The 27,718-nt window shown below is 43.3% G+C and overlaps 2 protein-coding genes across 2 annotated transcripts in view; one reads left to right on the top strand and one right to left on the bottom strand.

Annotated features, from left to right (window-relative positions):
• Positions 1-27,718, top strand: part of LOC124660782 (uncharacterized isomerase BH0283-like) — a 60,043-nt gene that overhangs the window by 21,110 nt on the left and 11,215 nt on the right. The window lies entirely within an intron of this gene.
• Positions 4,096-9,108, bottom strand: LOC124659872 (NAC domain-containing protein 48-like). The gene is made up of 5 exons (XM_047197691.1): positions 9,047-9,108; positions 5,286-5,482; positions 4,896-5,200; positions 4,601-4,776; positions 4,096-4,504 (listed from the first exon to the last, which is right to left on the bottom strand). Exons 1-5 carry the CDS (start codon positions 9,106-9,108, stop codon positions 4,096-4,098), a joined length of 1,149 nt encoding a protein of 382 aa, XP_047053647.1.

The following is a 27,718-nucleotide window of genomic DNA, read 5'->3' as shown; positions in this document are numbered from 1 at the left end:
ATGTACCCTATATCCTAAACCTCTTTTACTAAGTATGTATAAAAGAAACCTCTTTCATTTAAATCTGTAAACACATGTTGGCTATCGATACTCTCCATGTAATACAGCTGCATGTTTTGGCACCCTCTGATCGCAATATTTTGACAGGATCCTGTTACTGGCAGTATACATTGTGTTTTGGCACCCTATTGGGGTAGAAAGCTGGGGAAGCAAAAGTTGACGGCATATCAAGTATGTGCTTAGCTATGTTTTCAGAAAATTAGTTAACATTTGAAGGTCTATGCTTTATTTTAATAACAAAGAAGCTACAACATGTGCTCGACCAGCTAAACCATCATGTTGGTTTTCCTTTGTATGTCCATGTATCGTCAGGCATCTCCAAGTGGTGGAACACTATACCTGGAACTAGACAACGCAAATGGGAGAGTCCAAATCAAGGGAGAAGCTGTTACTGTGATGGATGGGACACTCCTAGAATAGATTGCATGCCGTTGTCATCGATGTGTTTGCTTATGCAATTATGCTTCCAAGGACAACTGTTCATGTAGTTGTAGTATGACCTTCGATGTTGGCAACAACGTTTGTTGTGTCGTATGCTGGTTTAACAATAAACAGGATGAGCTATAGAAAATTCTGAGCTCTTTTGACAACCTGACCAATGTCCGGCAAGTGCAAGCTCACTTACAACATTATTACTAGGAGTATTTTATCGTGCGGTTGGGGTATTATCCGCTCGATTACGAGAAAGAATGCAACGAACGAGGACAGCGCTTCTCTGGTCAGACCGTGACTTCAAAAGTTTGTGGTTCTGTATGTGGAGTTTTATCGCCTGTGATTCTTAGGGGTGACATGTGAACATGGTTGTGCTTTAGGACACCAGGTTCCCCATTTTAAGAAGAAATACACATTTTTGTATGTACCGAAGGGGTTTCTCCAGCTTCATTAACGGAACTTAAGGTAGATAAAAGATACAGTTCGCATACATCACGGCATCCAAATGATGTATCAGTCAAGCAGGAACCAGCAAACAAAAATTAGAACAAGAAACAAACGAGTCAACTACCTCAACCTAGTCTAAGCAAGGCCTAAATACAGTCATTGCTGATAAATCTAAACCACTGTCTAATTTTGACATGTTGGCGCCATGCCTTTAGTTCGATTGAAGACGTCACATGCCACCATCTTCAGCAGCTCAATTCCTTGTTCCATCGCCATTTTGCACCCTTATTTTTCTGCAATTCATTCCAACTATCAATCCAACAACCAGGGCTAAGCCCGCAAAATTTGACTTAAAATGGGCCCTATCGTACTAGAAAAGAGTACCAATAAAAAATGCATAATATCACACATTGTTCGAGAGTTGCTAATAGTTTAAAATCACTGGGCCTCAGTCCATTCAATTTACTTGTTAGTTCATTAAAGATAAAGAAAGAGAAAGGCTCTCTACAATATGCATGGTGACCAAGGCAACAAGGACGACCAAGGCAACAAGGACGCGTTTGGTATCCTGGACTTTCCTTGGCTCGCATTGGGGGCACAGTTTTTGTGCCGTTTGGTTTTGTGGGTTTCTCCACGTTGTTCTTAAAGCAACGTTTTGTCTAGTTCAGGAGGGATACTCGAATCGGCTGTTTCAGCGGGCATGTCTCGTTCTTTTCTCTCGTGCGCTCTAGCGATGCAATATTTGCACGTGGACTAGCTTACGCTCACTCTCCCTTAAACTGCTCCACACAACCTCTCTTCTAATCAATACAATCATACTCTAAATCAAAATAAGATGTATATGAAAAAGATGCATGTTGATGATATGAATCAATTTCGACAATCGGTTTTGTAAGGGTATATTGCTCCTAAGTGTGTTTTTGGTAATTAATGACAATCTTCTATTGACTAATGTTTTCGTTGTGTTTCTATTAAGAAATATTCCATAAGTATTTCTTGAAGTTCATATGTTGAATTCAAGTGTGGATGCCATGAATATAATGGTATACCTTTGGTATTAGCATCAAGATCATCGATTTGAAGAGAAGAATATGATATGATCAAGAAAAAGATATGAAGATGGATTTCTTGTCTGGAACTCAAGTTAGCCATGATCTAGCTTATGTGTTAAGCAATGAATGATCAAGATATTATGATAGCGCATGAAGAGATACAGGGTTGACCAAGACTAAGAGCGAAGATTAAATTCAAGATTGGTCAACACATGAGGCATAAACAATGTACCACATTGGATCATGTGATCTTGTGGTACGGTAAGCCTTGTCAACTATGCTTCATGAGCTAACCCACTATACCATGAGCATGCATCAAGAGCTTGTTCTCATATAGCCCATGAGAGAATGACATCAAGCTTGTATGTCATCAAGGTTGAGAAGGGCAAGTTGAATATGAGCATATCGAATACATCATGCTTGAAGCTTGCCGTCCATTTGGTGATAATGGACATGTGAAGATGTGCCTCAATGGAGTTATCCTATAATGGTGTATGGGCTGTGAGTCTTCACGAAGCAACAATGATCAAGTGAGACATTCCGGCTTGAGTGGAGCTTGAAGCGTTGTCGTCAAGATCAAGAGGGATACGCAAGGCAAAGGTATGGCCTTGCTAGGTTTTCCTTTTACCGGTATCAAGGTGGTTGTTGGAGACCGGGTTATAGCACATATAGCCGCACTATCAAGAGGGGCTTTCGGTTGAGTAACTTGATCACATCATCTTAGGGAGCTCAATCCTTTGCATACTTTGCATCCCTAATCTTGTTGCTTCTTGGTGTTTCTATGTGTGAGGTTCTTAAGCTTGTTGCTAGCTTTTCAACAAGTCCAAGTTCATCAAAAATGGACTCCGTATGTGCGTTTTCGAGTTTGGACGTCCGTTGGTAGGCTCCCTCTCTAAAAATGTTCTGTGAGGAGTCTCAATATGTGCTCAATCGAAGTTCAAGAACTATGTGAGAAGATTTTTTAGTTCTCGAAGAAAAATGGTCATTTGAGCAAAGTCGAGCAATCGGGCATAGAGCCCGGTAGGACCGACCCACTCGCCGGGTAGGTCGGCGCCCCGCCCGGCCTGCCGAGTGCTGCAGCCAAGTAGGTCGGCATCTGGCCCGGCCCACCGGGTGTGGCGCCAAGTGGCTCGACCTCCTGGCCAGTCCGGCCTCTGGCTCGGCCTGCCAGGTGGCCCACCCCTGGCTCGGCCCTGCCGATTTGTACGTCGGGTGGCCCAACTTTGCCCTCAAACTGTTAGTTTTCTTCTTGGACTATATATATTCCTTCTTCCTCCTTGAGCAGGTAAGGTCAACCATTCCATTTGCTCTCTCTCTCTCCTAATCCATTGTTGAACCTCAAAAGCTTGCTACCTCTCAATCCCTCTCATGATTCTTGCATATTCTTGAGGAATTTGAAAGAGGAGGTTTAGATCTACAACTACACCAATTTATTCCTCCTCTTTGTGAGGATAACTCTTGAGATCTACATATTGGAGTTATTTATTGATTTCCTCCATTGTTCTTCTTCTCTAATTCCTTCCTAACACTTGTTGCTTTGGTGGGATTTGAGTGTGAGGGATTTGAACATCTTTGGTGTTCTTGCTTTGCATCATTGTATAGTGTTGAGCTCTCCAATACGATTAGTTTGAGTGATAGACTGTGAGCTTGTTACTCTCGGGAGGGGTGACCTCCTAGTTGGCTTGGCGGTTGGTGCTCCGATGACCTCTTCGTGAAAGATTGTGAACATGCTCGGGCTTCTTCTTCGTGAAACTTGTGAAGTGATTGTGGAGCTTGCCATCTCCGAGTGGAGGAAAAGCTAAACGTAAGGAAAAAGCTTTTGTCCTTCGTGGTATTGGCTTGGAGAAGAAGGCGAGTCTTCGTGTCGTTTGAGAGACCTTCGTGGTAGCCCATATCTCTTCAACGTGACATAACTCACCTTGTGTATGAAAACTCAAGATTAAATCTAGCTTTTCCCCATAGTGATTACTGAATTTGGCGGACGCAAACATAATGCCAACATAATGCTCACATGCCACTAGGGATAATTAACTTAGTTCTCATATGGCGTTATCAAATCTTAGTTGTGTGCCAACTCGTGACTAGCATGAATTACCAATCAAATCTAACCATTAAAAATCTCAGTTGTAATCTCACTTAGAACTGAAGCCGAGCATGACCCGTTGAGGCTCTTGGACAAGTACTCGTGGCCGTCCAACAACGATCCCGCTCCGGCGCCGCCACACTCTTCCGTGCTCGCTGCCTTGCGTTTTCCCGCGCCTCCACTGGCGGCCGGGGACGACGACCACGATGACGGCGCGTAGTACGACGGTTGCACCCGCGTGCTGTGGCCGCCGGAGAAGAGCTGCTGGTTCAGGGATGGATGGATGGCGAGGTGCTCGGCCTCGCCGTCGAAGATCTGCGCAACAGGGTATTCGTGGAAGAGGTCGGAGATGAATGGGATCATGGGGAGCCTCCCAGCGACGTTGGCTCTGCCGGTCTGCGGCTGCTGGTTCTGCGTGATCATGGCACTGCTGCTACTGAAGGGTAGGAATAGGTCGGACATGAACGGTATCGTTGGGAGCCTCCCAGCGGTGTTGGTGCTGTCGGTCTGCGGCTGCTGGTTCTGCGTGATCATGGCACTGCTGCCGCTGGAGGGTGGGAAGAAGCCAGGGGCGTCGTCGAAGCCGCCACCACCGGAGAGGTCGTCGTGGCCGTAGTCGTCGACATCGAGCGTAAGCAGCGGTACCATCGGCGATGCCTGGCCGGCCTTCTTGTAGATCCGGCACAACACCCAGTCATCCAACTGCAGATATATTCGCAAAGCACGCAACGCACAGCACGTCAACATGCCTGTCCTTGTCGAGAGCTACAAACACGCACAGCCCGCAAAGAAACGAACGAAAGCAGGTGGTGCATATGTACCCTCATGGAGACGTTGCGAGCATTGACGGGCTTGTTAAGGGTGGCGTCGAGGGGGTCGGCGGCGATGCGGTACTCGTGCATGATCCAGCCGGTCTTGGTGCCCCTGGGCGCGCGGCCCTCGTAGAAGATGAGCGCCTTCTTGACGCCGATACCTTTCCCGACGGCGCCGTCGTGGATTGGCTTGTCGGTGCCGGTGGACTTCCAGTAGCCGGACCCGGCGGCGCGGTTGGGCCGACTGCCGTTCGGGTACTTGCGATCCCGCGGGCTGAAGAAGTACCACTCGCTGTCGCCGTACACCGCTTGGGCTGCAATGTATCACAGTTCAGATAGGATCATGCATCGTAGGAGTAGCATGTAAATCAGTTAAGATGCATGGATGAGCTAGCTTACATGGAAGGTCCCATGGATTGAACTTGTAGACGTCGACGTCGGCAATGACGGGGGCGGGGCACTGCTCCGAGGCGGCGCGGTTGCGGAGGTAGTAGAAGATGAGCTCTTCGTCCGTCGGGTTGAACCGGAAACCCGGCGGCAGCGACATCGACATGATCACCTTCAGCCAGAGAAGAAGAGGGTTCCCTAGCTGGTCCCTGCGAATGATCAGAATGTATTTCGAGGACTGGCCGGATCGGAGAGACGGGCCGTGCTTTATATGCTCTAGGGGTGGGCATTGGTCATAATCGAAATTCTTTTTTTATTTTTATTTTAGTCTATTTTAAATTCGGTCATAAAAAAGAAGATTGAAATATACTTGTTAGTTTTACTACCTAGCAAATTTGGGTACCTAATAATTTAGGTTCAGGTTCAGTCACGACCGAACACTGTGGCCGATGTTATCAACACAAGACTTAAACATTATTTAGTAAAAGGTTGGCAATATTTTAGATGTATTTTGGACGTTTTTTTCATTGCATATACTATTATCAATTGGTAGGAATAAACATTCAATAATCTAAACAAAAATATAATAATGCTAGAGAAGTTTGATCAACATTCAACAACACCACATCTCACACACATCACAAAATCTGAAGATTGAAAGAGCCTCAGGTAAAATTCGGTCAATTCGATCCAGTGGCGGAGCCACACTATAGCTGTGTAGTCATATGAGTACACAGCTTTCCACTTACATAGGTAGAAATCGTGCAGAAAATTACGAAAAAGATCATATAAATACATGTATTTAACTATACAACTTTAAACTGACTACACAATGTTAACATTCTGGCTCCGCCACCGGTTCGGTCTATTCGGTTACTCGGCACAAATGACCGAATTGACCAAACAAAATTGGATCTATAAAATTTTCTACCCAATTTTTTATCGTTCATTTCTTTCTCAGTTTTCTCGAGTTCGGTCTCGATCTTTTCAATTTCGGTCTTCGGTCATCCTTTTTTTGCCCACCCCTAGTCCTATCTGAACTGTGATACATTGCTCCAAGAACCAAGCGTGCGTGGCAAGGCCATAGGGTTCGGTGGTTTCTCCAGGGGCAAAACCGGCCCTTCTCATTCGTTATTAATCGTGTCCAGCGTGACGTACCCCAAGTCAGACGCGTGGCATCAGCCAGTCGATCGGGGCGCCAGACCGTTGCGCCAATGAGCTGTGCAAGCGTGTATAGTCGTTGCGCTAATGAGCTGTGCAAGCGTGTATAGTAAATCTCACGTAATATCTCCTCGGCATACAACTATGCAAGTGCCAGTGTGTGGACATGTTTCTTGAACATCATCGGTCGCAAGAGAGACGTATGGCTTTGTTCCATCCATGCGTGCCTTGCGCTGCCTTATTTCCTTCCGTCCTCGGAGTGGCTGACTTTTCGGAATCAATATGTTCCTCTTGTTGAATGCTCTATTTAGTTTGGCTTGCATAGCTTCTAGATAACTAGTCCTCATGCGTATGCTCGCCAACCTTTAATATGTAACAACTATTATATCATCAAAGCAATTCCAATAGTATAGCCAACTGCTGGCTATCATATCATTTGTAGTCATCATATAGCTAACATGTATAATGCTAGTTGGCTATAAGTATGAAGTACTTTACTAACATATGACCAACCTTTCACTCTCATAAAGTGCCTAAGAGCACGTGCAAGAGCTGACTATTGCATAGTAGCCCACCCCCTTCTCTCTCATCTTCTCTCTTCTCCAACTCATCTAAAACTAGATGATACCCCGCGCGTTGCAGCGGGCATAATAGAGGAACGACGTGATGCAAAATTACTATATATAATTTCATGTAGAAACAATTGACATAAACAATGCAGATGACTTTTTGTACAATATAATGAAGATAACAATTGTGAGAACAAACAATTCATTATGTTCACGCAAAAATGGAAATTCAATTCAGTAAAGAATGCATCTGGTACAGGTTGCGGCCTACAACTTAAGATGAGCTCCAAGCTCAAAAGGAGATAAAATGGACAAACCAAGGCTACATGGACACCGGCTCATAAAGTGCACTATACATTCTAGTTTATTTTACAGTTTAGCTATTAAAATGCATCTGAGCGAGCAACCCTTTTGTGCCGAAGACCATTCCTGCATGAAAAAAGGAAGAAGAGAAATGTATACCGAAGTTATACCTGGAAGTATACCAGACAATGATTTTATGGAATGAATTGAATGCACTCGAGTCATACCGTTGGTTTAATTTGAACATGGCATATCCGTTCCCATTCTCCATTTAATTGTAAGTTTCTTGATGAATAAGCAAAAACTTGGGTGCGGAAATAGTATTTTGTTATGATATTGTATGCTGAAGTCCAGTAGTAACAACTGCCGGCAGGTGAATACTGAGTTCTTGGAGCAGTTTTCACCAGTAAAAGTTTACAGCCCAAAGGATGCAAATTCTGCATTATGTGGAGCTATGGCTTTTCGAATGTATAAGAAACCTTCAGCTGCCTAGCCTCACGATGTAAATGAGCACGCTAACTGTTTTTCAATTTTAAAAAGTTTGCGATATCCGAAACTGGTGCACAATATTGGAGAAGAATAAGCTCTGAAGGAGGACTTTTTCTGATACATGAGCCCATCTAAAATACTCTCAGTTTTCACAATGAAAATTAAAAAAAAAAAGAAGTTTGCCATGACCCAATATATTCCCAAAATGGAGAAGAATGAGCTCTTAAGGGGGAGCATTGATATAGGAACCCATGCAAAAAACTTTCTGTTTTCACAATTGAACTTAAAAAACAAAGCCACAAGGAGAAATAAACTTATTTTTTGAGAATTAGGGAGAAATATACGTACTGACGGTCTTGTAGTGAATCTCACTCTGCAGTAGTGAATCTCACTCTGCAGTTTTGGAGTCCATCTCAAGAACTCAACCCGGAGGAATATATTCTGCAAATTAATCTTGTAAATTCTTAATCTTTGTACACAAAATTAGAAATAAACGAAAACAGAGGGACAGGGCAAATCAGCCTTCTAGCTAAAAAAATACCTGGCTATTAATCTTGCAAGTTCGCATAAAGAAATGAATAAACAACATCATACATCATTTGCTAAATTAATTGAAGCAACATGAAGTGACGTTTCTCCCTAAATAGATGCACATCCATGTTGTATTGTTGCCTCTGCCGGAGCGCCATCCATATGTAACATCTTTAGGGAACAAATTCTTTATTAAGTTCTTTTACTGTGAATATAGACCCTTTTTTGAACAAACAAATATGCAGATAGATAAAATTAGTAGAGAGAAATATTGAGAAACGGGGATTGGAGAAAAGAAACATATCCTGTTTATTATGGCATCTATAGGGCTAGGAATTTATAGTCGTTGCTGACTCAGTTGAGTCCGAAAGAGATAACAACCTTTCTTAATAAATGGAATCAGGTATGTTAGCTAGGAAGTAGGAAGATAAGAAAAGCTGGCCACTGTACATATGTGAGATGTGCAGAGCAGCACATCTAGAATCATGGCGACCCTGATTGCCTGATTTACTTATCCCTGAACACAATCAAGAAAGCAATGGAAAATAATCAGCATGCAGGATAATAATTGGACAGTAAACATTGGGACAGTGGGAATCATTAGGAACCTGGTATAGATAGTGGACTAAAATGGATCGCGTGTATGGCGAGGGCTGCAATGCGTCACGGTCTGCCCGCTCGATACCATGGATCGATGAGCGACAACGGAGACTTCATTACCCTCCAATCAAGAACGGTGTGGTGTCTCTGGGTGAAATCCGCTGAATCTCGAGCAGGGGCATGGACGGAAAATCTGCTGTATCTCGAGCTTCAACACAGAAATGGAGCAGCTCTAAAGGGCGCGAGAACCAAGTGCGGGGAGGATAGGATAGGAGCAGCTGCACTATTTAAATTGCAGGTCAACTCTTCATCGGTTACTTCTTCAGTTCTTCGGTGGGGAAATCAGTTTCCTTCTTTGAGCAGTAGTGGGCAGGAGAGGAACGGTCTCAGTAAATACGGGAGAGTTATTGGGGAGTTACAGAACAACCTGTTGGACTGTTTTTAGATGAAAGTAAAGAACGGAGGCGCTTTATGTCGGGGAAAATGAGGGGAAGATGAAGATTCTTAATCATGTGATGTGGCTCATTGTGAGACCAGCAAAATGGGGCCATCTATTAAGAAAGAGAAGATATATTATTTAATGTCTTATAGTTAGCTGACTGGACTCTATTGTACTTGCTCTCAGAGATTAGCACTAAACATGATTTAAAAATACACAAAGAAGTTAGCGTGCCTTCAGCATCACTTATGTACTACATCAAAAGTTGGAAATTGAATTCGGCTCCCAGTGCATATGCTCTCTCTACCAAAAAAATTATATTTCAAAATCTCGAAAAATTTTGAGGAATTTTTTTACATGTTTTTGTCTTCATAAAATATGTTCGTTCGTCAAGTTTCGCGAGGAACCAATATTTTTTTGTGATCTATGTAAAAACGGAAATACTTTTATACACCCACGCATGGGTGTGGGCGTTTCCGTCACCATTCATTTATTTCTCGAGATTCGTGCCTACCATGATAGATGGAAATATTTCTTTCTCTCTCCTCTTTTTTCTAAAAAGCTTTATTTTTAGCATTGAAGTTTATCTATTTTACATGCATCAAATGACAAGTCGATTTTTCATGAAACGACTTTGACAGCGCGTAGCACATGAAGATGTACATGCGAATCTTTTGTTTCACATTTTTTGAAATTACAAAATGTATGTAACATGCAATTCAAAATAAAGGGACCATATGCTCCCATGTGCCAAAACATCATTCCCTTTACATTGCTTTTATCTTACTTTTTATTTGTTGCATTATATTTACTTATCATATTTGCATCCAAAACCCAAAAATCAATCTACCTTTTTACTGTTTTTACTTAGTTACTTTATTTTGTCTAGTTTACTTATTTTATTACTATTTGTGTTTTATTTACTTACATGAAACCTTGTACTTGACAACCACACGGTGGAGTTAGGAACACAAAGCTTTATTTTACTTTGCAGAATTGCTAGAAGAAGAAAGGGAGAGATACCTATTTGCGCAGTTTCCCGAGAGTTTGATAACCCTCGAGTTACCCTTGTATGGAAAATTGATTCCTAGACTACACACTCTACACTTGGAGTTCCAACGTATCAAGATCCCTTTGCTGGTGTTGTCAAGCTCCATCAGCGGTGCAGGAGCTCCTACACGTAGGAGGACGAGCAGTTTCTCGTGGGTTGCCTTCCCCAAGCTAGCCCGGCTCTTCGTTCTCGGCCTCCTCCTTCTCGCCGCGTCGCTGAATCAACCAGGCGCACGACGAGTACCCGTCGTTCACCAGCGATAGGAGATGTTCGAGCCGGCGTTGCCTCGTCGTTTCTCGCCGGTCACCATCCCCATGCTACTCCGAATCTACATTCAACGAGCTACTGGATATGTGCTCTTGTTGATTAGTCTATTAAGGTGTCATGAGTTAATGAACATCGATAGAGTGTGTCATATTTTTATTTGATAAAATATGTGAACTGAACCTGAATTGAGCCTGGGTGCTAAAAAAAGCCTTGGAAACCTCCACTTATAAGTCAAAAGCCACAATAAATTCTAACCAAACACTTCAAATTTATTTTGATAGAAAAAGTGTGTTTCAAATTATTTTTAGCGAAAATTGGTAAATTGATGTAATTTTGGTCTTAAACATAGTAATTATATTTAAAACAGTCAAACATAGCTAATTTGTTTCAAATCAGCACTTAAACAACATCTTTAGCAACCAGGGTCATTGCACATATTTGTTGTTTAAGTGCTGATTTGAAACAAATTAGCTATTTTGATTGTTTTAAATATAAGTACTATATTTAAGAGCAAAATTACCTCAATTTACCAATTTTCGCCAAAATAATTTTAAACACACTTTTTGTATGAATTTTTTTTGAAGTGTTTGGTTAAATTTTATTGTCGCTTTTGACTTATAAGTTGAAGTTTCTGAGGCTTTTTTTAAGACCCAGGGTCAATTCAGGTTCAGTTCACATATTTTAGCAAATAAAAATATGACACACGTTGTCAATGTTCATCAACTCACAACGCCTTAATACGCTAATCAAAAAGAGCACGTGTCCAATAGCTCGTTGAGCATATAATTGCTGCATTTTACGGGAATAAAACACCTTCTGAACACTTGAGATTGAGCTCTTCTGGGTTATAATGTCGGCCCAACCAACGTGGAACTGTATTGAAGCAATTGCAAATTCGACGGAAGCATTATACCTTAGAATTATTTGTGTTTTAGTTCCATGAAAAATTATACTAACTCTATACATAAAAAGATGTTAGAGGTTTATCTAAGTTCAGGTGTCTAGAACTCTAGATACATCTGAAGTTAGCCTGTTAGCATGTGATCTGTTGTCACCGACCATCCTGCACTTTCATTGGGCTGTACGAGTGGGCCATCGTTCTTTGGCCAGGCCTGCTCTGAAGACACACTACTTACAGGATAACTACATTTGAGAAAATCGCTTCCTACTACCTTGAATTAAATAAGTTATCTGGCTACACTGCTACTACTATAACCATTCTCCTAAGCCGAACAACTCTTGTATTCGATGACTGAAGAACTATTGCTCACTCGAACAGCAGTTGTCTTAACAAATTGTTCAATGTAATCTGGCTATATGCCAGCGTGATATAAATTGTTCACGTAACTAAAGACGAGAAGTTGAGGTTTTAAACAGTAAGCACAAAGTGCCCAGCTTTAAATTAATAAAGCCCAAACAGCCAGATGAACAAGAATGTTGAAAACAACTTACAACATCCAACACCACAGCAAACACAAGAAAAACAAGAAACTCAGCTGAAATCCTCGATGTCCTCAAGCGAGAATGAAGCACCCGAGGGAGACGAAGGTGAAGCGAGGTATAAGCATCGAACGCGAAGCAGCGGAGACCCGCCTTCCCTAGGAGCAAGCTGTCGCCAGTACTCTTCCATGGCCGGAGAGGGCCCCTACCCCCTCGTCCTGGCTCGAAAAGACGCCGAACCGCCGGCAATGGAAACGCTCCCCTTGAGCGGAGCACACAGCAGGAACCAAGCCTAGAACTAGGGCTGAAATAGAGCCCCAACACTCCCAGCCCGGGCTCACCTTGCGAAGACGTGCTGCCCGCCAAGGGTTCACCCACGCAGAAGCCGCGGACTTGGTCGTTGATGTAGAAGGACAATGTCGCCGAGCAACACCGCCACCACCCAAACTGCACGACAGGAACATCCATGCACCCCGCAAGGTCCCAACAGCATCGCCTCCAAGGAGGACACGACGCCCGTGGCGCCGTCGCCGCCCAACAAAGTTAGGGTTTTCACCCCGGGAGCGCAGCAGGGGTGGGGTAAAGCGAAGGGAGTACCTCGACGTCGCCACCAAGGAGGAAAACGGCACCACTCGGGCGTCGCTGCTGTCAAAGCCGAGACCGGCAAAGGGATTTCTGCCGGACTCCATTTCCAACCACCAGCACCACCTCCAGCCATGGAACCGGCGACACAAGGCCCTCGAGTTCCAGATCTGGCGCGATGGGATGAGCCGAAGTGAGGTGGAGGAGATTCTTCAGATCTGGCGCCGCCAGCCACCGTAGCAGCCCCGCGCTACGACCACTGTCCACCGGAACCTAGCCTCCCACGTGGCCTAGATGCCGGAACGCATACGCGCCCTGATGTAGTATACTTGGGAAACCCCAAGAGGAAGGTATGATGAACACAACAACAAGTTTTTCCTCAGTAAGAAACCAAGGTTTAGTCAACCAGTAGGAGAAACAAATCACTTCTGAAGGTTGTTGCTGGCTGACTTTGGCAGAGCGCACTACCGGTATCAGCAACAACGTGAACCTGCACACCACACAACCAAACTACTTTGCCCCAACTTACAGTGAGGTTGTCAATCTTACTGGTTTTGCTAAAAACAAAGGATTAGACGTATAGCGGGGAAAGAGCTATTTGTTTGCAGTGAAATAAAGAGAACAGTGCTTGCAGTAGATGGTTTTATCAATTGTAAAATAAAAGAATGAGATCCACATTTCACTAGAGGTGTTTCTCGATAAAGATAAATAACATATTGGATAAACAAATTACAGCTGGACAATTGACAGAATAAAGACCATACATGACAAGAAGATTACTATGAGATTCATTTGGGCATTACAACAAGATTCATAGACCGTAATCAAACTGCATCTATGACTAATAATCCACCCTCAGGATATCATCCGAACAACTTTAGGTATTAAGTTGCAAGCAACAGATTATTGCATTAAGTAAAGTGTGTAAAGTAAACAATAGAATTATCCTTGGATAAAACATTATTGTTTTCTCCCTAGTAGCAACAGCACATCTACAACCTTAGAAGTTATTGTCACTCTCCCCGATTAGTAGAGGCATGAACCCACTATCGAGTATAAATACTCGCTCTTGGAGTCACAAACATATAATTGGCCAGAGCATCTACTAGCAACGGAGAGCATGCAAGATCACAAATAACAGTATAACAGATCATAATCAACTCAACCATAGTATTCAATATTCATCGGATCCCAGCAAACACGACATGTAGCATTATGTAAAGATGATCTTGATCATGTTAGGCAGCTCACAAGATCAAAACATGAAGCATAAAGAGGAGAAGACAACCCCGTAGTCCAGAGATGAACTACTCACGCATCACTTCGGAGGCGGGCATGGTGATGAAGAGGCCTCCGGTGATGATCTCCCTCTCCGGCAGGGTCCCGGGAAGAGCTTCAGAACCCTACCGAACTAGGGTTGACGATGGTGGCGTCTACGGAACTTTTCGTGGATGGAGGCTCGGGTATCTAGGGTTTTTCCGAGGATGTGAATTTATAGGCGAAAGGTCGAGGTCGGTGGACGCCCGAGGGGCCCACACCATCCCTAGGCGCGGCCAGGGGGGCCTGCGCCTAGGCATGGTGCGGCCGCCTCCCGGCTCTTCTCCGTCTCCCCTTTGACCGCGTCTTCGTGACAGAAAAAGTGGAACTTCCACTTTTGTTTCGTCCAATTCTGAGAATATTTCCAGAATCACTTTTCTGAAAAACAAAAACAAAAGAAAACAGGAACTGATGTTGACAAGGGATTAAGTTGTCAATGCCTACGGATTGTAGACTTAGGGTTTCGTAAGAAGTAGAGGGCAAGTAGCTCTCGAAGGTTTCAGCCAAAAAGGTACTCGACTAAAGATTACGGTGGTTCTGTTGACAATAGATTCGATTCTTTCTTTCTCCCTCGGCTCCCCTTTATATAGGAGGTGGAACCGAGGCATATGGGCATTTCCTATATTGCTATCATATTCATATTACAACTCCAATTTCTTTATCCGAAGTTCTTTGAGCATCCAAGCTTCTCAATCTTCGGGTCCATGGGCCTCTCGTCCTTTACAGATAACCCGGGTACCTTATTCGGAATGCCTGCTAGGCATACCTATGTCAGTAGCCCCGGAGATTTTGCTTGAATCATAGAGTCGAGTAAAATCTCCATCATAAAAATCACAGTATGCATTTATCATAACAATTATTTTTCTCAATGTCTATTTTATTACAGGGATATTGGTAAATGAGGCTGGTTCATCTGACGGATCAGGTACCGGTTAATTTCTCTTGTAGCAAACCCGCATAAACCTACTTCAAGCTCGAGTCCCTGGACTCGAATCCGGGATACTGGTGTAATTCGACATGCGCCGCTTAAGGACTTATCATTATCGAACTCCAGTTTTATTTTATCGAGTACCCAACGCGTCCGTCGGGATTTTTCTTCACATATGTTGATGCGGATAAAGTGGGAGAGCATTCGGGTGCGATGCCACGCCACACATGACGGATCCTGGGGTCTTACCTTCATACTCTTTTTCGAGTAACATCATTCAGAGTTGTAACAGCGGCGGACGCGCTCTGAGAATATATTGTCAAGTGCCTTTGTTCGGCTGATGGAATACCTCATTTCTTCGAGATAATATATTTATATTGAATAATATCTTGATCTCCCGATGGGAGTATGCTTGTGACGGTAAAGCACACGTCCGTTGGGAACCCCAAGAGGAAGGTATGATGAGTACAGCAGCGAGTTTTCCCTCAGTAAGAAACCAAGGTTATCGAACCAGTAGGAGATGAAGATCACGTGAAGGTTGTTGGTGAAGGAGTGTAGTGCGGCGCAATGATACGTCTCCAACGTATCTATAATTTCTGATGTTCCATGCTTATATTATACCAATTGCTACATGTTTTATATACACTTTATATCATTTTTATGCATTTTCCGGGACTAACCTATTAACAAGATGCCGAAGTGCCAGTTCTGTTTTCTGCTGTTTTTGGTTCCAGAAAATTACTTCTGCGAATATTCTCGGAATTGCGCGAAACCAAAGGCCACGTCCCTATTTTTTCAGAAGCTTCACGGAGTCCGAAGGAGAGACGAAGGGGGGCCACGAGCTGGCCACACCATAGGGTGGCGCGGCCCCACCTTCTGTCGCGCCGCCAGGTGGGGTGGGCCCCTTGGGACTCCACCGACGCTGCCCCTTCGCCTATATATTGTCCCAGATGCGAAAACCCTAAAAAGTCCAGTCATATTCCACCAAGGGTTCCGCAGCGCCGCCGCCATCGACGACAAGTTTCGGGGGACAGAATCTCTGTTTCGGCACCCTGCCAGGATGGGGAATTGCCCCCGGAGCCATCTCCATCGACACCACCGCCATCTTCATCGTTGTTGCTGTCTCCCATGATGAGGAGGGAGTAGTTCTCCCCCGAGGCTGAGGGCTCTACCGGTAGCTATGTGGTTCATCTCTCTCTCCCATGGTGTGATCTTTATGTGATCATGAGCTTTGTAATCTAGTTGAATATGTAGATGTTACTCTTGTCTATTATGCACTCTAGAGGTTACTTTAATATGAACTCCGGAGTCACTCTCCATGGTGTGATGGTGACGAGTGTGCGCATCGTGTGTGATTCCTTTATGACGTTGTGGAGCTTGTTTACTACGGCTTGAGGTGTGCTTTTGCAGCCCTACACAATGAATGGTGTTTGTTATCCAACAAGAGAGTGTTTGAGAGTAGCATTTATTTATTCAATTATGTGATCATTGTTGAGAGTGTCCACTAGTGAAAGTATGATCCCTAGGCCTTGTTTCTAAGCATTGAAACACCGTTTCCAACAAGTTCGGCTACATGTTCGCTTGCTTCCATTTTTATTTCAGATTGCAATTACTACTTATAATCATCCATATTACTTGTATTTCACTATCTCTTCGCCGAACTAGTGCACCTATACATCTGACAAGTGTATTAGGTGTGTTGGGGACACAAGAGACTTCTTGTATCTTAATTGCGGGGTTGCTTGAGAGGGATATCTTTGACCTCTACGTCCCCGAGTTCGATAAACCTTGGGTGATTCACTTAAGGGAAACTTGCTTGCTGTTCTACAAACCTCTCGCTCTTGGAGGCCCAACACTGTCTACAGGAATAGAAGCGTGCGTAGACATCAAGCTATTTTCTGGCGCCGTTGCCGGGGAGGTAAGGTAAAAGGTATTCACATCCTCCGACTACTAAGCTATTTCCTAGCACTGTTACCGGTGTGTGAGTGCTCGAAGCTATTTCATTTAGATTCTGCAATTATATCTTTTTGTTTCTTGTTTTTATTTCACTAGTTAGGCTTAATGGAAAACAACAAAAAAATAGAGATCTTTATGAAATTTATATTGAATTAGGACATGATGTGTTTGAAGAGAGAATTAAAAAACCCATGGAACTTTGTTTGCAAAATAGTTGTAGCAATGTCTTTAGCATGAATTCTTTGAACACTATTATTTTTAATGCTATGGAAAAGTCTAAGCTTGGGGAAGCTGGTTGTGATATTTTTAGTCCCCCAAGTTTTGAGGAGAAAATTTTCTTTGATGATACTTTGCCTCCCATTTATGATGATTATAATGATAGTGGTATTTTGGTGCCACCTACTATGGAGGATAAAGTTTATTATGATTATACCATGCCTGCAATTTATGATGATTACAATGATGGTAGTGATAGTTTTACTCCCACTATTACTAATAAAATTGATTATGCTGATGTGGAGAGTAATGATACTTTTATGCATGTGGATCATGATAAGAATGCTTTATGTGATAGCTATATTGTTGAGTTTATTCATGATACCACTGAAAATTATTTTGAGAGAGGAAAGTATGGGTATAGAAATCTTCATGTTACTAAATTTCTTCTCTTTATGATGAATGTTTTGAGCTTTCTCTTGATTTGCTTTTATTTGCTGGGTACTTTAAGACCTACTGGTCCTTATGAGAGAGGGAGACACGATTTCATATATCACAATAATATTAAGTCTCCTCTCCTTGTGTTGAAATTTTTGAAGTTACACTTGTTTTGTCTTCGTATGCTATTCACTTTGTTCTTCATTGACTTGTTTTCTTACAACTCCTATTCATAGGAAGAGTGTTAGATTTAAACATGTTTTATATATGCTTCTTGATGCTCTCTTTTCAATTCTCATCTTTATGTGAGCATCATAAAAATCACTATGCCTAGCTAAAAGGCGTTAAAGAAAAGCGCTTATGGGAGACAACCCATCGTTTTTAATTTCTGTTATTTTTGCTTTTCTTTTTGTTTTGAGTCAAGGTGCTTGTTACTTCTGTAGTAATACCTTTGTATCTTTATTTTCTTGCATTGTTGTGCCAATTAAAGTCTCTAATAGAAAGTTGATACTAGATTTGGATTTCTGCGTAGAAACAGATTTTTAGCTGTCACGGTTTTGAGCTTTTCTCTCTGCAGAAAAATCTAAAAATTCTGAAAAAAATCATGAGTAATCCTAAGATATGTACGCAACTTCCATTATTTTAAGTTTTCGGATCTGAGAATGTTAAGTGCCTCGAAAAAATTCGTCTTTACAGACTGTTCTGTGTTGATAGATTCTGCCTTTTATTTTGCATTGCCTCTTTTACTGTGTTTGAGTGGATTTCTTTGCTACATTAAATTTCAGTAGCTATGGGTAATGTCCAGAAGTGTTGGTAATTATTGTGTCCATGCAGAACATGTGAATTTTTGATTATGCACTAACCCGCTAATAAGATTACTTCGAGTTTGGTGTGAAGGAAGTTTTCAAGGATCAAGAGAGAAGGATGATATTACATGATCAAGAAGAGTTAAAAGCCTAAGCTTGGGGATGCCCCCGTGGTTCATCCCTGCATATTTCAAGAAGACTCAAGCGTCTAAGCTTGGGGATGCCCAAGGCATCCCCTTCTTCATCAACAAACTTATCAGGTCATCTCTAGTGAAACTATATTTTAATTCTTTCACATCTTATGCGCTTTACTTGGAGCGTCTGTGTGCTTTTATTTTTGTTTGTGTTTGAATATATTCGGATCCTAGCAATCCTTGTGTGGGAGAGAGACACACTTCGCTTTTTCATTTGAACACTTGTGTTCTTCTTTTACTTTAATATTCATGGCGAAAGCTGAAAGCCTCAACATTGATTATTATTTGGTTGGAAACAGAAAATGCTTCATGTGATAGTTGGTATACTGTCTTGAATAATTTGATACTTGGCAATTATTTTGAGCTCTCAAGTAGATCATGTTTAAGCTCTTACATCATGTAGTTTAAACCTATTAGTGGAGAACTACCGTAGAGCTTGTTGAAATTTGGTTTGAATGATTGGTCTCTCTAAGGTCTAGATATTTTCTGGAAAAAGTGTTTGAGCAACAAGGAAGACAGTGTAGAGTCTTATAATGCTTGCAATATGTTCTTATGTAAGTTTTGCTGTACCGGTTTATACTTGTGTTTGCTTCAAACAACCTTGCTAGCCAAAGCCTTGTATTGAGAGGGAATGGTTCTCGTGCATCCAAAATCTTGCGCCAAAACCTATGCCATTTGTGTCTACCATAACTACCTACTATGTGGTATTTTTCTACCATTCCAAGTAAATATTTCATGTGCTACCTTTAAACAATTCAAAACTTTATTACTCCTTATTTGTGTCAATGTTTTATAGCTCATGAGGAAGTATGTGGTGTTTTATCTTTCAATCTTGTTGGGCAGACTTTCACCAATGGACTAGTGGCATATACGTCCGCTTATCCATTAATTTTGCAAAAAGAGCTGGCAACGGGGTGCCCAGCCCCAATTAATTAATTTTCATTAATAATTCTCTTCACATGTTTTGCCCTGATTTATCAGTAAGCAACTTAATTTTGCAATAGACACTCCTTCATGGTATGTGAAATGTTAAAAGGCACCCGAGGATTCGGTTAGCCATGGCTTGTGAAAGCAAAACGTTGGGAGGAGTGTCATCTGTAAATAGAACTAAAATACATGTGTAAACAAAAGAGAAGAGGGATGATCTACCTTGCTGGTAGAGATAACGTCCTTCATGGGAGCCGCTCTTTGAAAGTCTGTTTGACAAGGGGTTAGAGTGCCCACTACCATTCGTTGACAACAACAAACACCTCTCAAAACTTTATTTTTATCTCTCTATATGATTTCAAAACTTGAAAAGCTCTAGCACATGATTTAATCCCTGCTTCCTCTGCGAAGGGCCTATCTTTTACTTTATGTTGAGTCAGTTTACCTACTTCTTTCTATCTTAGAAGCAAACACTTGTGTCAACTTTGTGTGCATCATTTCTTATGTGCTTGCTTATTGCACTCATCATATTACTTTGTGTTGACAATTATCCATGAGATATACATGTTAAAAGTTGAAAGCAATTGCTGAAACTTAAATCTTCCTTTGTGTTGCTTCAAAAACTTTTATTAAGAATCTATTGCTTTATGAGTTAACTCTTATGCAAGACTTTTTGATGCTTGTCTTGAAAGTACTATTCATGAAAAGTTTTTGCTATATGATTCAGTTGTTTAGTCATTATCTATTTGTTAGCAAACTATAGACTATTGCTTTGAGTCACTTCATTCATCTCATATGCTTTACAATAGTATTGATCAAGATTATGTTGGTAGCATGTCACTTCAGAAATTATTCTTTTTATCGTTTACCTACTCGAGGGCGAGTAGGAACTAAGCTTGGGGATGCTTGATACGTCTCCAACGTATCTATAATTTCTGATGTTCCATGCTTATATTATACCAATTGCTACATGTTTTATATACACTTTATATCATTTTTATGCATTTTCCGGGACTAACCTATTAACAAGATGTCGAAGTGCCAGTTTCTGTTTTCTGCTGTTTTTGGTTCCAGAAAATTACTTCTGCGAATATTCTCTGAATTGCGCGAAACAAAAGGCCACGTCCCTGATGTCTACGCACGCTTCTATTCCTGTAGACAGTGTTGGGCCTCCAAGAGCAGAGGTTTGTAGAACAGCAGCAAGTTTCCCTTAAGTGAATCACCCAAGGTAATATGGATGATAAACCTTGGGTGATTCACTTAAGGGAAACTTGCTGCTGTTGTACAAACCTCTGCTCTTGGAGGCCCAACACTGTCTACAGGAATAGAAGCGTGCGTAGACATCACGCAACACCGGGGATTCCGGTGCCAACGTGGAACCTGCACAACACAATCAAACTACTTTGCCCCAACTTAACAGTGAGGTTGTCAATCTCACCGGCTTGCTGAACACAAAGGATTAAACGTATGGTGTGGAAAATGATGTTTGCTTGCAGAAAACAGAAGAGAACAATGATTGCAGTAGGTTGTATTTCAGATGTAAAAGAATGAACCGGGGTCCACAGTTCACTAGTGGTGTCGCTCCAATAAGATAAATAACATGTTGGGTAAACAAATTACAGTTGGACAATTGACAAATAGAGAGGGCATAACAATGCACATACATATCATGATGACTACTATGAGATTTACTTAGGGCATTACGACAAAGAACATAGACTGCCATCCAGCATGCATCTATGCCTAAAAAGTCCACCTTCGGGTTAGCATCCGCACCCCTTCCAGTATTAAGTTGCAAACAACAGACCATTGCATTAAGTACTGTGCGTAATGTAAACAATACAAATATCCTTAGACAAAGCATTGATGTTTTATCCCTAGTGGCAACATCACATCCACAACCTTAGAACTTTCTGTCACTATCCCAGATTCAATGGAGGCATGAACCCACTATCTAGCATAAATACCCCTCTTGGAGTTACAAGTATCAACTTGGCCAGAGCCTCTACTAGCAACGGAGAGCATGCAAGATCATAAATAACATATATGATAAATCAATAATCAACTTGACATAGTATTCCATATTCATCGAATCCCAACAAACACAACATGTAGCATTACAAATAGATGATCTTAATCATTATAGGCAGCTCACAAGATCTAAACATGATGGCATAATAGGAGAACACAACCATCTAGCTACTGCTATGGACCCATAGTCCAAGGATGAACTACTCACGCATCAGCCCGGAGGCGGGCATGGTGATGTAGAGCCCTCCGGTGATGATTCCCCTCTCCGGCAAGGTGCCGGAGGAGATCTTCAGAACCCCCCGAGATGGGGTTGACGGCGGCGGCGTCTCTGGAACTTTTCTCGTATTTTGGCTCTCGGTACTAGGGTTTTCGGGGACGAAGGAATAAATAGGCGAAGGGGCAACCTCGGGTGAGCCAGGGGGATCCCTCCCCACAGGTCGGCGCGGGGGGGGGGGGGCACTGCCACGCCGCCCTATGGTGTGGGCCCCCTGCTGGCCTTCCTCGACTCTTCTTCGGTCTTCTGGAACACTCCGTGGAAACTAGGGCCATGGGCTTTTGTTTCGTCCAATTCCGAGAATATTTGTAAACTAACTTTTCTGGAATCAAAAACAGCAGAAAACAGGAACTGGCACTGTGGCATCTTGTTAATAGGTTAGTCCCAGAAAATGCATAAAAACATTATAAAGTATGAATAAAATATGTAGGTATTGTCATAAAACTAGCATGGAACATGAGAAATTATAGATACGTTGGAGAAGTATCAGAGTACATGACGAGTTATGTATAACTTGGCGATGTACGACAATTTCTTCGAATGCAGCTCTTTATATTGTGTTGGCACACCTTCTCTTCTTCTGCTCTTCTTTTTTTTATCATCGGGTGCGTGGCCAGCGCTCCCGATGGGAGCAGTCCCCGAGGCTACAACCTAGTGTTTGCACTTGGTTGTAGGCTCAACTTCTGTTATCCCACCACTCTATTTTTTATCCTTCACTCGCATTTTTTATTCTCTTCTTTCCTTTTTATTTCGTCGTGTGCGCGACCAGTGCTCCCGATGGGAGTAACCCTCGAGGCTACAGCCGAGTATTTGCACTTGGTTGTAGGCTCAACTTCTGTTATCTTGCCATTCTATATTTTCATATTTACCTCTTATCAGAAGATTTTTCGATGCTTCTGCTAAGAGTAGCCCCCGAACCTGTGAACAGGTGCTTGCATCTGGACATAGGCTCCCGAATTTTTCTTCAACTATGTGTTGCTCCAACTCCCGAAGTTTTCTTCCCATCATATTTTTGCTTCACCTCTCGGAACTTTCCTTACTGTGATGTCGCTACTGATGATAGCCACGTATGGCCACCTCGGGAAGACGTGACTCCTAGCGAACCGATGTTCCGTGGGTCCCAAACTCTGCACTTCCTCCACGTCGCGCTGGTGGGGCGCACACATCCTCTGTAAATACTGGCACGTGCGCGGTAACTTCCCCCCAGTAAAATTAAAGTGAAAAGACCATTCTACCACTTGGACACGCGTATGGTTCATAATCCTTTCCTTCTCATCCGACGGCGGAACTTATCGTCTTCTTCTTATAAATTGGAACCTTGTCCTCACTTTTCCCCCTTCGTTACGCCGCACAATCTCTCTCCCTCTCTGCTCGTCTTCCTCTTCGAGTACACCACACACGCGCCCTTTGCTACCGCTCTGTTTCGTCGGCCGTACTTTCGCCATGGGTCAGCGCTCCAAGCAGTGCAGGAACCGCGCTCCAAGCACCGAAGAGCGCGTGGAAAAGGCCAAGATCTCCGGATGGGACAGGTCAAAGCTTTCCACGCAGGACAAGAAGATGCTGAAGAGGATGGGCCTGTTGAACAATGAAGACCCCATCCTCCTATCGGCTTCCGGGTAACTTTCGTTGACTTCCTCATTCGCGACCTCTCTGTTCCCATTCACGAATTTCTCCGAGGCCTCCTTTTTTATCTATGGGATCCAGCTGCACCACCTGACCCCCAATTCTCTTCTTCACATCTCCATTTTCATCAGTCTTTGCGAGTGCTTCCTGGGCATCCACCCTCACTGGGGCCTATGGAAACGCATATTTTATCTCCAGCGCAATAACTCGAAGAACGTCATCTACAACGTGGGTGGCATTTGCATCTGCGTCTGCCCAGATGCCGACTATTTTGATGTGAAATTCGCCGACTCCGTCCAAGGTTGGCGCAGGAAGTGGCTTTATATTAGGGACGAATCTTCATCTTCTCATGAATATGGGCTTGCCTCCTTTGATGCTTCCGCAGATATTCAGAGGCGCCAATCTTGGGACGCAGAAGCTTCTGCCGAAGAAAAAGCGGCCACCAACGCTCTCACTGCGCGCATCCAAAAACATCAGAACACAGATGGGGCAGAAATGTCGGGTGTGTCACTTCCTGCACATCCGAATTCAACCTCTCCAAGCTCGAAAAAATCCCATGTGGATGTATTCGGGCGCTGGAAGAGTCTGACAGGGTTTCTGCCGAGCTTCCCTTGAAGGACTTGGAGAAGCTTGTCCGCCGCTTCACTTCCTTGAGCAAGAATCACGACGTCCCTACTTCCTGCCGCGTGGAGCCATTCAGTGGCAGCAACGCCCTTCCTGAAGTAAGTAATTTCCCTCGAATTGTATTTACGATTTTTGACCACCTGTTTTGCTTCCTTGTTTTGATAATCTTTTTTTTGTTATCGTACTTTTTTTCCTGCAGAAGCACCAAATTCTTTCCTTCTCTCCCTCCTTTGCCTGAAGGTGGTGAAGTGCATGGGCGAGCCGTTGTTCACGACGACTCGCAAGAATCCTCCATTCTTGAGAGCAAACCCGCAGAATCTCAAAAAACTGCAGGTTCCTCTGACAAAGACTCAGAATCTGAGCAACCTTCTAAGTCTACTCAATCCGTTTCTCCTCCTCCTGCTGCTTCTCCGGAGAGACGCAAGAGGAAAAGAGACAATGACGATGAAGATTCCGGCGCCATGACTGGTGTTGTCAGCTCGTAAGTTGTTCTTTTCTGTTTCTTCCTATCTTATTTCTTTTGATTTCCTTATACTTATGTTGCTACTATATTGGCAGAGCTGACGAAGAAGAGATGGAGCCCGAAACTCATGGGCATGCTAACACGAGCACCTCGAACACGTTGGTTCTCTCTGAGGATCAATTTGTTGTGCCAGAAGCGTCGCCTCCACCGCAAGTTGATCCAGAAGCATCGAATCCGGTGCCCAACCCCCGAGCACCGAGGCCGGAGAAAGCTAAAACCAGGACTGCTGGTGAGCAGGAACTTGCTACTGGGAGCACTTTGATTCCTCTCCTTGAGGATCTAAGTTTTCCTTCCCTGGTTGTCGCCTTTTAACTCGAAAGATTTTTTAATTTGTGGAATTTTTTTTTCTTATCGACTTTCCTGCAGCCCTTGATGAAGAAACTGATTGACTTAGGTTCCCATTTCATCGGGTTCCGTGACGAAGCCGCAACTTTGCGGAAATCCTCTTTCTCCCTAGCAACGGCGCCAGAATTTTTTTGATGTGGTGCAGTTGGGAAACCCCAAGAGGAAGGTATGATGAGTATAGCAGCAAGTTCTCCCTCACTAAGAAACCAAGGTTTAATCGACCAGTAGGATAAAGAAATCACTTCTGAAGGTTGCTGCTGGCTGACTTTAGCAGGGCGCACTACCGGTGTCAGCAACAACGTGGAACATGCAACCAACCCAACCATACTAATTTGACTCAACTTAGAGTGAGGTTGTTAATCTCACTGGTTTTGCTGAAAACAAAGAATTAGACGTATAGTGTGGAAATAGTTGTTTGTTTGCAGTGAAATAAAGAGAACAGTACTTGCAGTAGATGGTTTTATCAATTGTAAAGAAGGGACCGGGGTCCACAGTTCACTAGAGGTGTCTCTCCATAAAGATGCTGGGTAAACAAATTACAGTTAGGCAATTAACAGAATAAAGTCCATACATGATAAGATAATTACGATGAGATTCATTTGGGCATTACAACAAGATTCATAGACCGCAATCCAACTGCATCTATGACTAATAATCCACCCTTAGGATATCATCCAAACAACTTTGGGTATTAAGTTGCAAGCAACAGATTAAGGCATTAAGTAAAGTGTGTAAAGTAAACAATAGAATTATCCTTGGATAAAACATTGTTGTTTTCTCCCTAGTAGAAACAACCCATCTGCAACCTTAGAAGTTATTGTCACTCTCCCAGATACTAGAGGCATGAACCCACTATCGAGTATAAATACTCCTTCTTGGAGTCACAAGCACATACTTGGCAAGAACATCCACTAGCAACGGAGAGCATGCAAGATCACAAATAACATATATAATAGATCATAATCAACTCAACCATAGTATTCAATATTCATCGGATCCCAGCAAACACAACATGTAGCATTACATAAAGATGATCTTGATCATGTTAGGCAACTCACAAGATCTAAACATGAAGCATAAAGAGGAGAAGACAACCATTTAGCTACTGCTATGGATCCGTAGTCCAGAGATGAACTATTCACGTATCACTTCGGAGGCGGGCATGGTGATGAAGAGGCCTCCGGTGATGATCTCCCTCTCCGACAGGGTGCCGGGAAGAGCTTCAGAACCCTACCGAACTAGGGTTGACGATGGCGGCGGCTATGGAACTTTTCGTGGATGGCGGCTCGGGTATCTAGGGCTTTCCCGAGGATGTGAATTTATAGGCGAAAGGGTGAGGTCGGTGGACGCTCGAGGGGCCCACACCACCACACATTAGGCATGGTGCAGCCGCCTCTCGGCTCTTCTCCGTCTCCCCTTTGGACTCCGTCTTCATGACAGAAAAATAGGAACTTTTGCTTTCGTTTCGTCCAATTTCGAGAATATTCCCAGAATAACTTTTTAAAATACAAAAACAGCAGAAAACAGGAACTGACACTATGGCATCTTGTTAATAGGTTAGTTCCAGAAAATGCATAAAAATGTCACGAAGTGTAAACAAAACACATATCAATTGGTGTAAAACAAGCATGGAGCATAAAAAATTATAGATACATTTGCAACGTATCACGCCCACCGCTCTCCGTAGAAGCCGGTGGAGCCTCACCGAGCAAGGCCGCCACCTCGCAGTCCCGAGCCCCCGCTGAGGGAGCGGCAAGATCAGATCTCCCGCACCAACAGCCGAGCCAGAGGCCAGCCGTCGGAGGGGGGAGGCCGCCAAACCGCCTCCTTGGTCATGGTGAGCCCGCCAAGGAGATCCTCCACCTAGCCACCGCGGGGGGAGACGAGAGCTCAGATCCCCACCCCCCTTCACCGGTGTCGTAGGCTTAGCCCGGCAGCGCCTCTGGGAGCAGCGGAGAGGGAAGGGAGACGGGGAGGGGGTGGGGCGGTGCGGCGCGCTAGGGTTTCGCCTCCCCTTTCACTAGGAGGGGGTGACGCGAGGAGGAGAGCAGCCCAATTCTATCACAGAAGTTGTGTGACAAAAGGGAAACAACAATTGCTAAGTTTTTTTGTGTGGTAAGGATTAAAAAAATATAGAACATAGTTGAAGCTAGTTGAACATGTTCACTTGCCACTGTGACTGATCACAAGAATTTCTCATGGATTTCAGGTGAAACTTTCGTCAGGAAATGAGATCGCTGATGTCTTAACATTGAAGAAATTAGAAGATGTTCCGGCAGAGGCGTGATTATTACAGGACCAGCACCTACCGGATCTGGTTATGACTTCTTCACACGTTTCTTCTGCCCCAAGTATGTGATAGATGAGGTGATGACATAATCCTTCTGCTAAGTTGATAACATGTAAATAGCGACCCATTCATTTTTCAATTTCTTACACAAACCATAACCTTTATTTTATTTGTTATTTTTGGAGGATCGCACATTATGTTTGGAAAATTCTTATAATCAGCCGACCGATCATGCTCAAAAGATCGGTCATGCTGCCCCATGCAGCTCGCCCACACGCGCTGATGTCCTTGCGTTGCAGCTCTCTTTGCACATGGTGGACCCCATAGCCTTTGGTGTTTGTTTACTGCTGCTACACGCATGCAATGCAGGAAGTGGTGGATCCCACTAATTGTTTGGCTCATATTTTTCTACGAGACAAGCAACACTAGCCAGGAGCTATGTCATGTGCAGGTTTTTGCTAGCTATGCATGCATGTTACGCATGGCTCGTGCACGACAAGTTAGCTTCTAACTAGCACGCT

This window comes from Lolium rigidum, chromosome 6 (assembly GCF_022539505.1).
Source record: "Lolium rigidum isolate FL_2022 chromosome 6, APGP_CSIRO_Lrig_0.1, whole genome shotgun sequence".
In the NCBI taxonomy this organism is placed as follows: domain Eukaryota; kingdom Viridiplantae; phylum Streptophyta; class Magnoliopsida; order Poales; family Poaceae; genus Lolium; species Lolium rigidum.
Note: the sequence above shows the minus strand (reverse complement) of the source record. Positions and strands in the feature narration are given on the sequence as shown.

Bases quoted from the DNA above. Each gene is read 5' to 3' on its own strand.
- LOC124659872 (XM_047197691.1), bottom strand. From the start codon at position 9,108: ATGCCCCTGCTCGAGATTCAGCGGATTTCACCCAGAGACACCACACCG. The intron at 5,483-9,046 runs GTAATGAAGTCT...GATCATTCGCAG, and splicing joins ACACCGTTCTTGATTGGAGG to GGACCAGCTAGGGAACCCTC. The intron at 4,505-4,600 runs GCAGAACCAGCA...CTTCAGTAGCAG, and splicing joins GGCAGCAGTGCCATGATCAC to CAGTGCCATGATCACGCAGA.